Below are 16,230 nucleotides of genomic sequence, written 5' to 3'. Positions count from 1 at the left end.
GAGTCAACACTGGGTGTAGCTTCAGCATAAGAGACATTTTCTCCAACAAGGTCACACCTCCTAATAGTGCCATTCCCTGGGAGCCTATGGGGGCCAGTTACAACCCGTGGAGTGATGCCACCCACAGTTAGGGTGGATCCTCAGCATAATTTAGAAACTGCCTTATACACCTGCCTAGAGATTTGTGTTCTATTGTTGGTTCTAAATCCAAAGACGCTGACCTTCAAAATTAACCATTATGCTAGGCACATGCTTTTAATCTCCGCATTCAGGTGGCAGAGGCAGGTAGAGCTCCAGGAGTGTGAGGCCAGCCTCCTAAACATAACCAGGCCAGTCAAGGATACATACGGAAACCGTATCTCAAAAACACCAGCGAACAAAAAGATTAACCACAAGTTTTTTTCTTAAACACTCCTATACTTTGGGTAAGGGAGATTTTACTTTTAGAATAACTTTTTAGGAATAAAGGGAAAATGGGTGGAGAGAGAGCCACCAGGTGGTCAGTAGCCAAAAGTGGTTACAACTGGAAAGCAAGGGTGTCTCTTCAGTAAGTTGTCATTTAGTAAGTCCACTCTTGAACAGCACAGGCAGTGAGTTCATGAGACTCTGAGACCCAGAGCCCTTCATCCTCATAGCTTATCTATCTGGTTTTGATGCCCTGAAACTAGAGGCCTCACATACAGTAATGTTAATCCCCAGCTGTGCCCTCTGGTAGAGCGGCTTTAATCCCACATGCAGGTGGTGGGCAGGCAGTCATCCTTTAAAGGACTGTGATCTGACACATTAGCTCTTGTGTGGTAAGAGGTTCTCAGAATAGAGTGCCCTACACATAGCTCTACCAAGCAGAGGAACAGTAGCACAGGGGCCTGGATACATCCTAGCACTACAGAAAAGAAACAAGTTTCTAAGGTCTAGTGAGCATGCTGAAGAACCCACAGAGACTTCTGTCGTGGAGCTCCTTATCATTTGGTTAGTCAGTATCTGCCAGACTGTTACACACTTGCAGAACAAGTAGAATTTCAGGCCTGTGAGGGGAAACAGAGTGACAGGCACCCTGAGAGGATGTCCCTGTCTGGTATTGAAGTTTGTTCCTTCCTTTTCATGCAGCTTTCGTTCGAAAAGATGCCTTGCCACTGGGGACCTTTTCCAAGTACACCTGGCACATCACTAATATTCTGCAAGTTAAACAAATTTTAGACACCCCAGAGGTAAGAGTTGATTCCTCAGAAGCCGTGCGTGCATATGTGTGTGTGTGTGTGTGTGTGTGTGTGTGTGCGCGTGTGTGCGTGCACATGCTGGTACATACATATGCACATTTGTGGGTGAGGCTAGAGGTTCACATTAAGTGTGTGCTTTTTTTGTTTTTGTTTTTCGAGACAGGGTTTCTTGTGTAGCTGGTCTGTCCTGGGACATTAGGTATCTTTTTTTTTTTTTGGCAGGGAGGGGTCAAGACAGGATATCTCTGTAACATTCTGCCTGTCCTGGAATTCACTCTGTAGACCAGATCTCGAACTTACAGAGATCTGCCTGCCTCTGCCTCCCAAGTGTTGGGATTAAAGGTGTGTGCCCCCATTGCCCAGCTAAATGTCTTTCTTTTCTTTTTCTTTCTTCCTTTCTTTTTTTAATCTTTATTGGTTTTTTTAAGGCAGGGTTTCCCTGTGCTGGGAGTAAAGTTGTGCACCACTACTGCCTGGCAAGACACGGTCTTTCATTGACCTGAAACTCCACCAATTCAGTCTAGCTGCCCAACAAGCCCCAGGGATCCAGCTGGCTCTTCTGCCCCACCTTGTTTTTTGAATCAGTGTCTTTCTTTGGCCTTGAGTTCACCAAGTAGATTAGGCTGGCTAGCCTGTGAACTCCAGGATTCCAAGTGTCTCTGTGTCTTCAGCACTGAAATTAGAAACAAGTCCCAGCACACGTGGCTTTCTAGAGGTAGAACTGAAATTCAAGTCCTCCTGGTGCATGCTAAACACTTTACTGACCAGGCCTTCTCCCCAGCTCTTGAAATTCATTTTCTCATGGAAAGGGTGTTGAGACATAGTCTGTATAGTTCTGTGCCTAATTTTGGTAGGATTCATGCTTCTGGAAATGTCTTAAAGGCCAGTGAGATGACTAAGCAGGTAAAGTTTGATATAAAATGGGCTGGTGGCGATCCTTTCAATCCCAACACTAAGATGGAGACAGGAGAATCAAAGTCATTCCCAGCTGCTTATCAAGTTAGAGGCCAGCCTCAGCTATATGAGATGGTATTTAAAAAAAAAAAAAAAACACAAAACTACCACCTTTGGGGTCAGAAAGCAGGATTTGGGGCCATGCATGGTGGTGAATGCCTTTAATTCATGTACTCAAGTCAGAGACCAGCCTGGTCTACATAGTGAGTTCCAGACCAGTCCAAGCTACCAAGTAAGACCCTGTCTCAAAAAAACAAAAGAAAGAAAAGGCAGATTTTTCCTTATGAATTAATTAGTTAATGATCTCCTGGTATCTATGAAGACCCTAAACTTCACTGATTGACACTAGGAAGGATATTAATAAAAGTGAAGTCACTGGGTCCAGTGTAATTAAGTTTTCCTCCCCAAACTATAGTTTGACCTCTATCTGTTGTTGTCTTTCACCAGGGACACACTGGATATTTTACTGCATTTTCCGATTTATTTATTTGCTGTGTGTGTGTGTGTGTGACATGTAAAGGTCAGAAGACAGTGGGCCCTTCTTTCATTCTGTGAGTTCTGGGGTTGACTCCAGTTGTCAGCCTTATCAGGCACCATTACCAGCCCAGCCGTCCGTCTCACAGGCCCTACACTGTGCATCTTAAAACAGTTTGCTGAAGTAGATCTGAAATTTTGACAGTCTTTTCCCATCCGACAGAAGTTGACTATTTCAGAACCCCTACATAGTGTGACTCTGACACATGCAGGTTAATTTAGCCAGGCTTAGCAGCTCACACTTAAAATCCCAGCACTGCCGGGCAGTGGTGGCGCACACCTTTAATCCCAGCACTCCGGACACAGAGGCAGGCGGATCTCTGTGAGTTCGAGACCAGCCTGGTCTACAGAGCTAGTTCCAGGACAGGCTCCAAAGCCACAGAGAAACCCTGTCTCGAAAAACCAAAAAATAAAAAATAAAAAAAAATAAAATCTTAGCACTTGACAGGGGGCAGAGGCTCAAAATCTATACTTACAGGGCTACATAGTGAGACTGTCTCAAAAACAACAAACACAAAAAGATTAGATTAACACGAAAGCATCATTGTGCTCAGAAGTAAGGTTTTGATGGCTGCACAGCTTAGGTGTGAGCCCTAGAGCAGCCCTGGAGCAGCCCTGCAGCAGCCCTGGAGCAGCCCTGGAGCAGCCCTGAAGGCACTTGGAGAATGTTAAATCCAGCTGCTAGCCTAAAGCAGTGGCATCCAGGAAGGCACAAAGACCCCAAGGCTCTGCTGCCTGGGCACCTGTTCCTGAGTGTCCTTTTGCTATCTGGCCCATCCTCCATCCACCTGGCACTGATATCTGCTGTGTTTAAGGGGGGGGGGCACTGATTTGCTCAGGGCACTAGTAAAGTGGCTGAATCCTAAGGACAGGGAAGTACCAGGATGTGAGATGAGCAGAATGTTCCTGTGGGGGAACAGAGGGCCTGTGCCAGCCGTCACTGATGGTGGAGAGCTGATGGCTTCAGTCCACATCATGGTTCGCATGGGATTCAAATGAGAGAAAATCCCAGCTGAGGTAAGGAAAGACTCACTTGACAATACCAAAGAGGAGAGCACCAGCTCTGCAAGCACAGGACCCCAGTTCAAATCCTCAGCACCATAGTTTTCTTCTTTAAGATGTCTTTATTCTATAGTGTTCTGCCTGCATGTACACCCGCATGACAGAAGAGGGTGCCAGATTGCATTACAGATGGTTATGAGCCACCATGTGGTTGCTGGAAATTGAACTCAGGACCTCTGGAAGAGCAGCCAGTGTTCTTTTTTTTTTTTTTTTTTTTTTTTGGTTTTTCGAGACAGGGTTTCTCTGTGGTTTTGGAGCCTGTCCTGGAACTAGCTCTTATAGACCAGGCTGGTCTCGAACTCATAGAAATCCGCCTGCCTCTGCCTCCCAAGTGCTGGGATTAAAGGCGTGCGCCACCACCGCCCGGCGCAGCCAGTGTTCTTAACCTCTGAGCCATCTCTCCTACCCAGCACCCACCATGCTTAAAAAAATAAAATAAAATAAAAAGAGAAAGAAAAGCTGGGTATGGCCACACAGGCCTGTAAGTCCAGCATTATGAGAAGTGGAAACAGGTTTTAGGGGGGCTTGATGGCCTCCTGCCCAGCTCCAGGCTCAGTGAGAGACCCTGTCTTGAGGTTCAGAGTGATAGAGTTTAACCCTTCATCCTCTTTGGTCACTCTGTGTGCAATATAAGCACATGTATCTGCATACATACTTACATATACAACACATGCATACAAGCTGGAGAGATGGTTCGGTGGTTAAGAGCACTGACTGCTCAGCTGAGTGGTGGTGGTGCATGTCCTTAATCCCAACACTCAGGAGGCAAAGGCAGGCCAGCCTAGTCTACAAGAGCTAGTTCCAGGACAGGTCCCAAAGCTGCAGAGAAACCCTGTCTCGAAAAACTTAAAAAAAGAAGAAGAAGAAGGAGGAGGAGGAGGAGGAAGAGGAGGAGGAGGAGGAGGAGGAGAAGAAGAAGAAGAAGAAGAAGAAGAAGAAGAAGAAGAAGAAGAAGAAGAAGAAGAAGAAGAAGAAGAAGAAGAAGCACTGCCTGCTCTTCCAGAGGTCCTAAGTTCATTTCCCAGCACCTACACCGTGGCTCACAGCCACCTGTAGTGGGATCCCTTTTCTGGCATACAGGCATACATGCAGATAGAGCGCACATCACATATAAATAAATAGATCTTTAAAAACACACATACATGGATTACAAAATAAATATTTGTAAAAGAATGTACAAAAGAAAGTTTATTGATTTGCCTACATTTAAAATAAAAAGAATATCATGGATCTTGGAGCTGGCTGGGAGGTTAAAAGTATTGGTTGTGCTTCTAGGGGACCCAGGTTCAGTTCTCAGCACCCACATGGCCACTCACAAACACTATGCAATTGTAATTGTCCCCCCAGCTCCTGGGAATCCAGTGTTCTTCCTTCTGGCTTCTCCGGGTACCCAGTACATGGGAGGCATACACACCCACTGCCAGCTCCCAGACAAACCTGTGACAAGTCTCAGTCTGGACCCCTGGCCCCTCCCAGCACTTCTCACCCTGCCCTCTATCCCAAACTCTCCAACCCAGGGACTCTCCTTCCTATATAACTCAGCCATTTTGGCTACACTCTCTTGGTGTTACATTTGGTTCTCTTAGTTTCCATGTGCTCTTGGTACTCTTGTGTCCTGCCCCATCTACTCTTTTTTCTTCTTCTCTCACTCCCCACCCCCTCCTTCCATGACCTGGTTCAGTCTGGACCTTTACAGCTGTCTCTGGCTGTTCTTCCATATCTACACTAAAGCCTTCCCCTCAGCCATGCCTAGGGGCAGTCATATCCTCATTTTCATTCACACACACATATATAAATAATAAGAGTGATGGGGGGTCATGGGGTTATTTACTGTTGTTGGTTTTTTTTTTGGGGGGGGAGCAATGTTTCTCTGTATAACAGTCCTGGCTGTCCTGGAACTCCCTTTGTAGAACAGGCTGCCCTTGAACTCACAAAGATCTGCCTGCCTCTGCCTCCAGAGTGCTGATATTAAAGGCATGTGCCACCACCACCCAGCTAAAATTGATATTTTTAAAAGATAAAAAGAAACATAAGAGACTTATTGGCAGCGAAGATGCCTGAATTTCAAGTTGTCTGTCTCCCTTTCTTACCCGTCTCTGTGTCCAGATGCCCCTGGAAATCACTCGGAGCTTTATCCAGAACCGGGATGGTACTTACGAGCTGTTTAAATGCCCCAAAGTGGAGGTGGAGAGCATCGCGGAAACCTATGGGCGGATAGAGAAGCAACCAATGCTGAGACCTTTGGAGCTGAAAACCTTCCTCAAAGTTGGTAAGTGACTTTGAGGAGCATCCCTCCCTTGAGGGTCACCCTTTCTCGGTGCTGCAGAGGCTCTGAATCTCCTCCTCAATCAAAGCTCATGCACTCACTTCGTCAGAGCCTGCAAAAAGGCTCTTGTCTCTTCTTAGCTGGTGCTTCCTGTACTGCTAGCAGCTGGAATACGCGAACCATGGGCAGATAATGAAAGAAGCAGTGAAGTCCCTGCAGCCCTCCCACTCAAAGCAGCATCGCAGTTACTTTCATTGTAACCCTCTCCAGAGTCTCACTGTGTAGCCTGGGCTGGTAATAAAAAAGGAAGCATGTGATTACCCCTAGGTGTGGTGCAGGAGAAGGTTTGTCATAAATAAAAGGGAGAGCATAGCCAGAGGCAAGGGCATGGGGAGAGTCCAGAGTGAACAGGACTTTTAGCTGGGCCACCCAGGGGAGCCAGGGCTGTAAAGGGTAAAGAAAGGGCTGGGTAACCAAAATGGCTGGGTTCTATAGGGAAAGACTGAGGGAAGGGCAGCCTAGCCCCTGGACTGGAGACTGGTAGGAGGGATGCCAGATAGGCCCTGTAGTAGGTAGGAACTGAGAGATGAGAGAACCTGGCAGCCGGTCCGATTTGATATGTTAAATAGGCACTTTAGCCATTTTTCCTTGGGTTTGAGACCTAACATAGACCAAGCTGGCTTTGAATTCAAGACCTGCCTGCCTCTGCCTCCCAGTGCTCAGATTAAAGATACATGATACCATGTCTTGCTAGACTATTTACATTAAAAGTTTCTAAAACATGAACTGATCATACACCACTCTCCATGTTTATACTCAATGTTTTCAGTTTTTTTCTTTACACGTATGTATCTGTGTTTGTGTGCATACATCTGCTACATGCATGTATGTGGAGATTAGGAGGAATCGGTTGTCTCCAGTAGGTTCTGGGCATTGAGCTCAAGTCATCTGGCTTAGTGAAATATACCTTTACTTGCCAAGTCATCTCTATAGCCCTTCTGAAAAAGAAATTATGTGTATGTATTTATATTTGTGTTTGTGTGTTTTCCGTATGTGGAAAGTGTTTTCCATGGGTTCCAGAAGAGACTCCCTTTGAGCTGGAGTTATAGGTGGCTGGGATCCACCCAGTGTGAGTGCTGGGAACTGAACTCAGATCCTCTGAAAAAGCAATAGACTCTACTATGAAGCCCATCTCTCCTGCCCGTAATATTAAATTTTTCAAAAGCAATCTTTAGCCTACATGTTTTAGCACTTGTAAATGTTTGATCCTCTGGCGTTTATTCTTGCATATGTTATTAATAAGCCAACCATCTTCTGTTTTCTTCCAGATGGTTATTGGTTGATGTCTAATATTTAATATAAAAAAAATTTACACCATACACTGGTGGTGCATGCCTTTAACTCCAGCACTGGGGAGGCAGAGACAGTGGTCTCTCTGTGAGTTCAAGACCAGTCTGGTCTCTCCAGAGACACAGAGGAAAAACCTGTCTTGAAATCTCTCCCCCCGCCCCCCAAAAAAGAAAGAACCTTTTTTTTTTTTTTTTTGGTTTTTTGAGCCAGGGTTTCTCTGTTGCTTTTGGGGGCCTGTCCTAGAACTAGAACTAGTTCTTGTAGACCAGGCTGGCCTCACACTCAGGGATCTGCCTGCCTCTGCCTCCCAAGTGCTGGGATTAAAGGTGTATGCCACTACCGCCTGGCAAGAAACTTTTACTAGGCCAGTTATGATGGTGCTCACTGTTAATTCTAGCATTCAGGTGGCAGAGCCAGGCAGATCAGTGAATTCCAGGCCAGCCAAGGTTACACAGACCCTGTCTCAAAAATAAAACATACTTCCATGTGTTTTTGTTACTGGTGGGAAATGCTATTGGTCTGTATAGACGCTTATGCGAATACCACAGTCTTTGGCATAGTGACAGTTTGGACCAGATGGTAGAACCATGCAAATTTAATTCTGTCTTTGAACTTGGCCCTCTCTTGCTAGTTTCTCTTCTCAGTCTGGCTCTGCTGTCACTGTGGATATTCTGTTTTATACCATAAACCCAGCAGTGGGCTTTTAAATTTACTTTGTGTGCCTGGGGGAGTGGGAGCCATCCGTGTGCTACATCTTTTTTTTTTAATATTTATTTATTATGTATACAATATTCTGTCTGTGTATATGCCTGAAGGCCAGAAGAGGGCACCAGACCTCTTTACAGATGGTTGTGAGCCACCATGTAGTTGCTGGGAATTGAACTCAGGACCTTTGGAAGAGCAGGCAATGCTCTTAACCACTGAGCCATCTCTCCAGCCCCCCGTGTGCTACATCTTTATTTACTTATTTAGGAAGAAGAATGTGCATGTCACAGCGGGCATGTAGAGAGGGGTCAGAGGGCAAACTGTGGGAGTTGGTTCTCCTTCTACCATGAGGGTTCCAAGGCTTGAATTCAGGTATCAGGCTTATTGGCAAGCTCCTTGACCCTCTGAGCAGCCTCACTGGTCCTTAAAACTTTTTTTTTTTTTTTTGGTTTTTCGAGACAGGGTTTCTGTGTGGTTTGGAGCCTGTCCTGGAACTAGCTCTTATAGACCAGGCTGGTCTCGAACTCACAGAGATCCACCTGCCTCTGCCTCCCAAGTGCTGGGATTAAAGGCGTGCGCCACCACCCAGCTTCCTCAAAACATTTTTAAGTAGTTACAGCAGCACTGGTCTCTCTTCCAGTTCTTTTCCCTTTCCCTTTTTTTTTCTTTAACCCCATGAAGGATTTTTTGTTTTGTTTTGTTTTTGTTACTTTCTTTACATTTAATATGTTTAGGGGTGGGGTAGAGAGCGCTACTGAACAAAGGACAGCTTGCACCAGGTGGGTTCTAGGTGATTGAATCAGGCTCCCTGAAAAGTGCCTTTAACCGCACAGACACCCTGTTGGCCCTGTTCTGTCTGTTTGTTTTGGTTTCATTATGTAACCCTTGCTGTCCTGGAACTTGCTTATGTAGGCCAGACTAGCCCCCAGCTCACAAAGATCTTTAGGACCCAGCCATGAGAAGCTTAATAGGAACAGACCATCCAAAGGAAGTTCTTAATTTCCAACCATTATCACCTGCCAGTGTAGGACCCAGCCATGATGAGCTTAATGGAGGCCTGAGTCTCAGCAGTTTACCCTGAGGCAATACCTTGGGTTGCAGAAGGCGCACAAACTGAGATTACCCAGGCCCAGACCATCCAAAGGAAATACCTAACGTTCCAACCATTGTAGATAGGATCACCTGCCCGCACACCACATTCACCAGGACACCCATAGACAAACGTCAGCCAATCAGGGGTCCTGAACCTTAGAAATCCTTCACCCCCACCTTTACTATTACAAAAACCCAACTCTAACTGAGCTTGGGGCCCTCTGATCACCCCAATATGTTGGAAATGCGGAGAGACCGAGTTTTGCAAACTTGTGTAGAATAAAGGTTCTTTGCTTTTACACACAGGACTCAATCTCCTTGTTGGTTTTTGGGGGACTTAGTGGATCTGGGCATAACAAGATCCACCTGTCTCTACCTCCAAAGAATGCTGGCATTAAAGTCATGGGCCACTAATTTCTTACTTAAAGTTGAATAGAGCAAGTTCCAGGACAGTCAGGGCTACACAAAGAAACTCTGTCTCGAAAAACCAAAAGAAGAAAAAAAAAAAAAGAAAAATGTGTTACAAAACTCAAAACTCAGACTCCCGACACGTGGGTTTCTTTTCTTTCTTTCTTTCTTTCTTTTTTTCTTTCTTTCTTTCTTTCTTTTTTTTTTTTAATTTTCAAGACAGGGTTTCTCCATAGCTTTTGGTTCCTGTCCTGGAACTAGCTCTTGTAGACCAGGCTGGCCTCGAACTCACAGAGATCCGCCTGCCTCTGCCTCCCGAGTGCTGGGATTAAAGGCGTGCACCACCATCACCCGGCCGTTGACGTGGGTTTCTGTGTTCCTCTTTTTCCCCTGTCCATATTGCTGTCCTCGTGCAGACCGCTCGGTCCTCTGAATTTGCTAGTCAGTGTTAGCCATGCTTTGCAGTCAGTACATGGCTGTTTGTTCTGTGGTTGGTACAAGTTCCCTGGGCACAAATGGGAGGGCTAGAGTTTGTTCCTGTCTCCCCACACAGCATCATTTGTGAATGCTGGTGTTGACAGCAGAGCCCAGTGGGGTGCCCTCCACCTCCCCTCAGTGCCACCTGTCGTCAGCTTGTGCTCTCCTGATGACATTTAGGTGAAGCCATAGCAGAAGTCCCTACTTCCTGCCTGGCCATTGTGAGAAGGAAACAGCTGGCACAATGAAGGATGGGGCTCAGAAAGTCTGTTTTGGAATAAAATGAAGAGTGAGGTCCAAAAAATGTTATTAGCTTATGGAGCCATAATGCTGAGAGAAAAAGTATACCTATCCGTATTACTGTTAGGCTCTCTGGTTTTTCTCACCTTTTACATTTACATATGTTTAAAGGTTTATGTGCTCTGTGCCATCAGAAGCTCCCTTGAAGCTGGATTTATAAGGTGCTTGAGAGCCGACCGGTGTGGCTGGCTGTGAGGAAACAGGTCCTTTGCAAACACAGCAAATGCTCACAGCCACCTCTCCAGCCCCTACTTACATGGTTTGGTTTTTGTTTTTTAACTTTTTACTTTTTCTCCTGAAAGGCTTCCTGTTTCGTTTGCCTTCTACAGGGGGTGGACTTGAACTTGCAATCCGCATGCCTCAATCTCCCAAGAGTTGGGGTGTTGTGTGAAGTTTTACTCTTTTAAGAGTACTTTTTGGGGACCTGCCACCCAGCTCCCAAATAAATCACTCACATGGAAGCTTACTCTTACTTATGAATGCCCGGCCTTACCTTCTGGTTTCTGGCCAGCCTTTCTTAAGTTATCTCCTCTACCCTTCGCCTCCGGGCTTTTCCTTTCATTACTTCTGTATAGCTTACTTTCACTCTTACCCGTGACTGGAGTGTGGCTGCCCCCTAGGATCCTCTCTCCTTTTCTTGCTCCTTTACCTCTCTCGCAGATTTCTCCTTCTATTTATTCTCTGCCTGCTAACCCCACCTGACCTTGCTCCTGCCTCGCTATTGGCCATTCAGCTCTTTATTCTTAATTTTCTTGTTATAGTATGTCTCTGTGTGTGCATGCATGCACATGCATGAAGGTGAAGGAGTCGTCGTCCATGTGTCACAGCTTGTATATGGAGCTTAGAGGACAACTGTGTGGAGCTGGTACTTATCCAACTTTATATAGATTCAGGGGATTAGACTCAAGTTGCCAGGCTTATGCCCCAAGTGTCTTTACACTAACCATCTTACCAGTCCAGATCTAGAGTTATTATATACTCCACAATGAGTATGAGGACATTCTGGGCTCCAGTAACACCCCGTCACAAAAACATAGGAATAGTTTTAATGGAAGTCAGGTGGGCCCATACTAATTAACCTCCCATTCTACCTTTTGTAGGGAACACTTCCCCTGATCAAAAGGAGCCAACACCCTTTATCATTGAGTGGATCCCAGACATCCTCCCGCAATCCAAGATTGGTGAGCTTCGAATCAAGTTTGAGTATGGTCACCACCGGAATGGACATGTGGCTGACTACCAAGATCCAAGGCCACCCCTGGACCAGTCTTTGGAGCTGGCCCCTCTGACCACTATCACTTTCCCTTGAGGCAAATCAAGAGTTAATTTTGCGGAGTTTGCACATCCCCGACCACTGTCCTGGTAGCACTTAATACGATCCTTGCTAATGAACTGCTCTTAGCTAAGGTGCAGGTTCTCAGAACATCTGTGTGGTGGGCACTGCTGGGCACAGTCTTCGTTATAAACTGAGCACTCATTTCTGACCAGTGAAGTCCGGGTCAGTGGCCTTCTCATGGATTCACCTGCAGCTCATTTTTTAGTAATTCTCTAAAAAGTCAGCGGCACTGGACCTCAGCCAACAGTGTGGAAAAGTCACGATGCCCTGGGCAGAGAGAATGCAAAGGATCTGCCTGAGCGCGCCGATCCTCTATCCTGATGGCAAATAAAGTACAGTGTCACTACTTTTTCTAAATGGTGCCATTGCTGTCGTGATTTCACAGCCAGAAGCCTTTGGGTGAATTTACTTTGTAGTCAGATGGGGAAAAGTGGCTAGGGCCAAGGGATCAACGACACTTCACTTTTTTTTCCTTTAAATTTTTGAGCAGCTGAGCATTCAGAAGGCAGAGGTAGTCTCTGTGATTTTGAGACCTAGTTTCTGTGTTTTTGAGGTCTATATTAGTGAACCCTAGTACAGCCAGGGCTACATAGTGAGAACCTGTTTCAAAAAAACAAAGAACAGCTGATAAAATTCAAAACCTAGTTCTGAGTTCACTCATCACAGAATGGAGATGGTGCAGGCAGTGGGGACTTCCTTTCTAGAAGAGGAGGAAACATTTCCTACACACCTGCCATGACTTGTGCGTACACTTAAAACACGTCCATTATTCTGAGTCTCATCTTTCTCTAGAGTGTAGGCATGACTCCTTGCACAGCTCAGGAGCCTCACGGAAGCTACAGATCTGGCTCTACACAGCACTAAAATTTTGTTTAGTTTACTTCGATGTATGCTTTCTACTTGAAATATTATATTGGTTTGAAATGAAGGTTTTTTCTCATGCTTTGTCTGCATATATGTATGAGTACCACGTGGGTGCCTCGTGCCCGGGGTAATCAGAGGAAGTTGAAGCACCTGCAACTGGAACTAGGGATGGTTGTGAGCCATCATGTAGGTGCTGAGAATCCAGGGGCTCTGAAGAGCAGCCAATGCTCTTAGCCAGTCATGTCTCCAGCCCCTTGATATAAATGCATTGCAGTTCATTGTCTTTGACCAGTTGGAAGCCACAAGTAGACCTGATATGACAGAAACCCAGACAGCAAGGAACTGTTTCTCTGGAGATAAGGCTGGACAAATATCTTGTGATGTGGGGTGCGACCAGGCCTTAGGAGCCCTGAGCCAGGTTCTTCAGGCGGTCTCCATTCATGCTCAACTTGGGGCAGGCCTGTGGCTCTAGCATTACAGCCTCCCTTGTAAGGCTTGCTGCGCTGCAGCCTGTCAAACTTGAGCGTATAGGGCTCACTCGGGGAACTTAGCTGAATGCGTATTCTTACCAGTCATGATGGGGCACACCTTCGAGGGCAGCCTAGTCTACATAGGAAGTACCAGGCCGGCCGAGGTGAGGCCCTGCCTCAGAAAGCCAAAGTATATCTGAGTAAGCTCCAGAGCAAGGGTCCAGGACCCGCCTTTCTAGGAGGCACCCAGACATTGCATGAAGTGCTAGGCTGGAAACTACACTTCAAAAGACATCCTGACCGGGCACGTGACCTGCCTCCTGCCTTTCCCGGCTCCAACGGTTGGGGGGGGGTTGGGGGGGGCTAGCCTGTGCTCCCGTGAGCGACTCTACAAATGGCCTAGCTCGTGAAAAATCAACGCTGAGTTCCAACTCCTGAGTCTGCATAGAGAAACAGCATGACGGGGGGGGGGGGGGGGCGCTCATATTGCCAGAGATAGTACTTAATGTTCCTGAGACACGACTTCAGTCCATGACATACAGTCTTCTGTCTTCAAGTGTCCTGGTCCTCAAACTTCCCACGACTCGCAGAGCGACGTTGCCAAGCTGTTTAGCCGACCAAGTAAATCAGGGCATGAAGCCACGCTTCCGCCCACACTGGCACAGGGGAGGCCGGCGCAGCACGCGGGCCTGCGGCCCCGCGAGATGACGCCACCGCGCCGCCGACACGCGTCGCCCCCAGCCTCACCGCCGCTGTCCTTCCGCCAGGCGGCGCCGCAAGTTAAGCACGCACCTCCTTGTGCGCAGGCGCGCTGGCGCTCAGGACACGTCACCACCTTCGCGTCCTTTCTGGAGAGCGCGGGAAGGAGGGTGCTGCGGGTGGTGACGTCTCCGGGGTTCCCCGCGAAGCTCGTGCGGGCGGGGCTGGGGACGTGGCGGTGGCGGAGCTGAAGGAGAGGAGACGTGTGGGGCGGGGGATGGGTAAGGGAGATGGGCTTGGGGGAGTGGAAGGACTGTGGGGGAAGGGGGAGCCTGTAGAAGGGGTCAAAGGAGGGAGAGGGGGTAGGAGAGGGCTCGGAACGGGAAGGAGAGGTGAGAATCGAAAGTGGGGATAGGGGAGAGTGGGGGAAGGAAGCGTGGAGGCGAGGGGGAGGACGGAGAGTTGGGGAAGGGGATAAAAGGTTGAAAGGAGAGTATTGAAGGGGAGAGGGTAAGGCGATAGGGAAGAGGAGGATCTGAGATTGAGAGTGGGCGGGTTCTTAGAAGTCCTGCTCTCCCCCACCCCCACCCCCGTTTTACTCCACAGACTCAGTCCTGAGGCCTTCAAGGTGTGTCTGTGCTCCTTCCTGCAGTGGACTTTTGGACAGTGCAGCCAGCCACTTCCGGCCTCCTTTAACCGGAGGACCTCCTCAGGATGTGGTTTAAGGTTCTGGCCACCAGGTACTAGTGTCCTTGAGCAGGGCGCTGGGCACCCGGATCGGTACCTCACAGACTATGAAGTTCATTGTTCTTTCTTCAGTCTCTAAGGGCAGTCATTCCTCAATCTTAACCATACTAAGGAAGTCTTTGTGTTCCCCTGTCCCGGTTGTTAGCAGAAGCTTCTCCCATTCCTGTGCTCCCCAAGGCCTCCCAGTAATGAAAAGGTTAGAACGTTGAACCTGCTCAGAACTCAAAGTGTGTACCAGAGATTATCCTTCCACCAGCCTAATCCCTTGTCTTTAGGGGCATAGCACACCCAATTGCCGTGAGACACCCTTCCTGCCCTTGCAGAGTGCCCACCTTCTTTAACAGTGCGAAGGCAATGGTTAGAGGATGGCCTGTCCCCTAGGGGCAAGCCAAGCCTGGGTAGCTTGAGCAAGGGCAGGCAGGCAGGGTCACATAGGACTGCCTCCTGGAAGATGTTGTGAGGCAATTTTCCCCCCACAATTCCTGGCTTTCAGAAAGTCAGAAGGTGAGAAGCTGAGGTATGAGAACCATCCTCTTTGCTGGAAAAAGGGGATTCCCTCTCTCAGCAGGAGCATAGTTGAGCTGTGGTAATGGAGACTTCTCCACTTCTCCAGCTCTGTTGATGGGTTTTCTTTGAGTGAGTGCCTGGGGTGTGAGGTAGCTATGACCTTCACTCCTTTTCTCTGGGCCACTCCTGTTGATTAGTAAAAGACCACTTCGGGTTTCAGGTGAAAGCCAGCATTTGAGGTTTAAAAGAAAAGAAAACAGAGGTAAGGCAGCCTTCCCTGCTTGTGGCCTTCAGCAGGGGTGGCTAATGGAAGGGCTCCTGTGTCAGAGTCCCTTATTCCTTGGGGTCTAGCAAGGGTCCCCCTTTCTGCTCCTGCAAACCCACAGTGCCTGTGAGGGCCTCGCTCCATGCTCTGAGAACAGCAGCTATGCATAGGCCTTGCTGGAGATAGAAAAAACTTCAGGCAGAAGGTTGGATTGGCACACAGTTTTCCCCCAATTGTCTGGTTTGGGGGACAGGGTCTCACTATATAGCCCAAGCTAGCCTCAAACTCAGGACCCTGCCTGAGCCTTCCTGGTGCTGGGATTACAGGTGTGCAGGCCTGACTTCCCCCTCGTGGAGAACTTGGTAGAAGTGTGGAGCAGAGAATAGACCAGGATGAGGCGAACAGCTGTATGTGTGTAGAGGTGGTGTTTCTGTGGAGCCCGAGCTTACAAGCAGAGGCCTCTTGAGAAGGCCAGAGGTTCTCTGAGCCTGGGCGATGGAACCTGTGGCAATGGAAAGAGGCCCTTCCCTCTGCCTTTGCTGGAGAAGCTGTTGTTTCCTGTCATGAGACCTGCAGGCACAGGCCCTCGGCCACAGACCAGAGGGTCTGAACAGCCGCACATACCTGAGTCTGTTCATTTGTGTCCGAGCTGCCTTGGGAGCTAGGGGTGGAGCTCAGTCAATGGACCGCTTGTCCAGCATGTGCAGACCCTTGGGTCAGTCCCCAGCCCCACATAAACTGCGCATGGTGCCTCATACCTGTAATCCGAACATTCAGGAAGTAGAGGCAGAAGGATCAAAATCTGTCCCCAGCTTTTTAGGCATTTCAGGGCCAACCTGGGCTATCGGTAGTCCTACTTTAAAAAAAAAAAATGAGGAAAAGGGCTGGAAAGATGACTCAGCAGGTAAGAACACTGGCTGCTCTTGCAGAAGACCTGAATTCGGTTCCCAAAATCCATATGATGACTCAGAACCATC

The 16,230-nt window shown here is 47.8% G+C and overlaps 1 protein-coding gene across 7 annotated transcripts in view; it reads left to right on the top strand.

The window, feature by feature from the left end:
- C8H2orf42 (chromosome 8 C2orf42 homolog) overlaps positions 1-12,058 on the top strand; it is a 44,038-nt gene extending 31,980 nt beyond the window's left edge. For all 7 annotated transcript variants that reach the window (XM_075983602.1, XM_075983601.1, XM_075983597.1 and 4 more), the window contains 3 exons: positions 1,108-1,208; positions 5,874-6,036; positions 11,466-12,058. In XM_075983602.1, coding sequence (XP_075839717.1) covers positions 1,108-1,208; positions 5,874-6,036; positions 11,466-11,674 — 473 coding nt within the window. In that variant the 3' untranslated portion in view covers positions 11,675-12,058. The remainder of the gene's footprint in view (positions 1-1,107; positions 1,209-5,873; positions 6,037-11,465) is intronic.
- The last annotated feature ends 4,172 nt before the right edge of the window (positions 12,059-16,230 follow it).

The sequence above is a fragment of the Microtus pennsylvanicus genome, chromosome 8 (genome assembly GCF_037038515.1).
Source record: "Microtus pennsylvanicus isolate mMicPen1 chromosome 8, mMicPen1.hap1, whole genome shotgun sequence".
In the NCBI taxonomy this organism is placed as follows: Eukaryota; Metazoa; Chordata; class Mammalia; order Rodentia; family Cricetidae; genus Microtus; species Microtus pennsylvanicus.
This window is presented reverse-complemented; position numbering and strand designations above follow the sequence as displayed.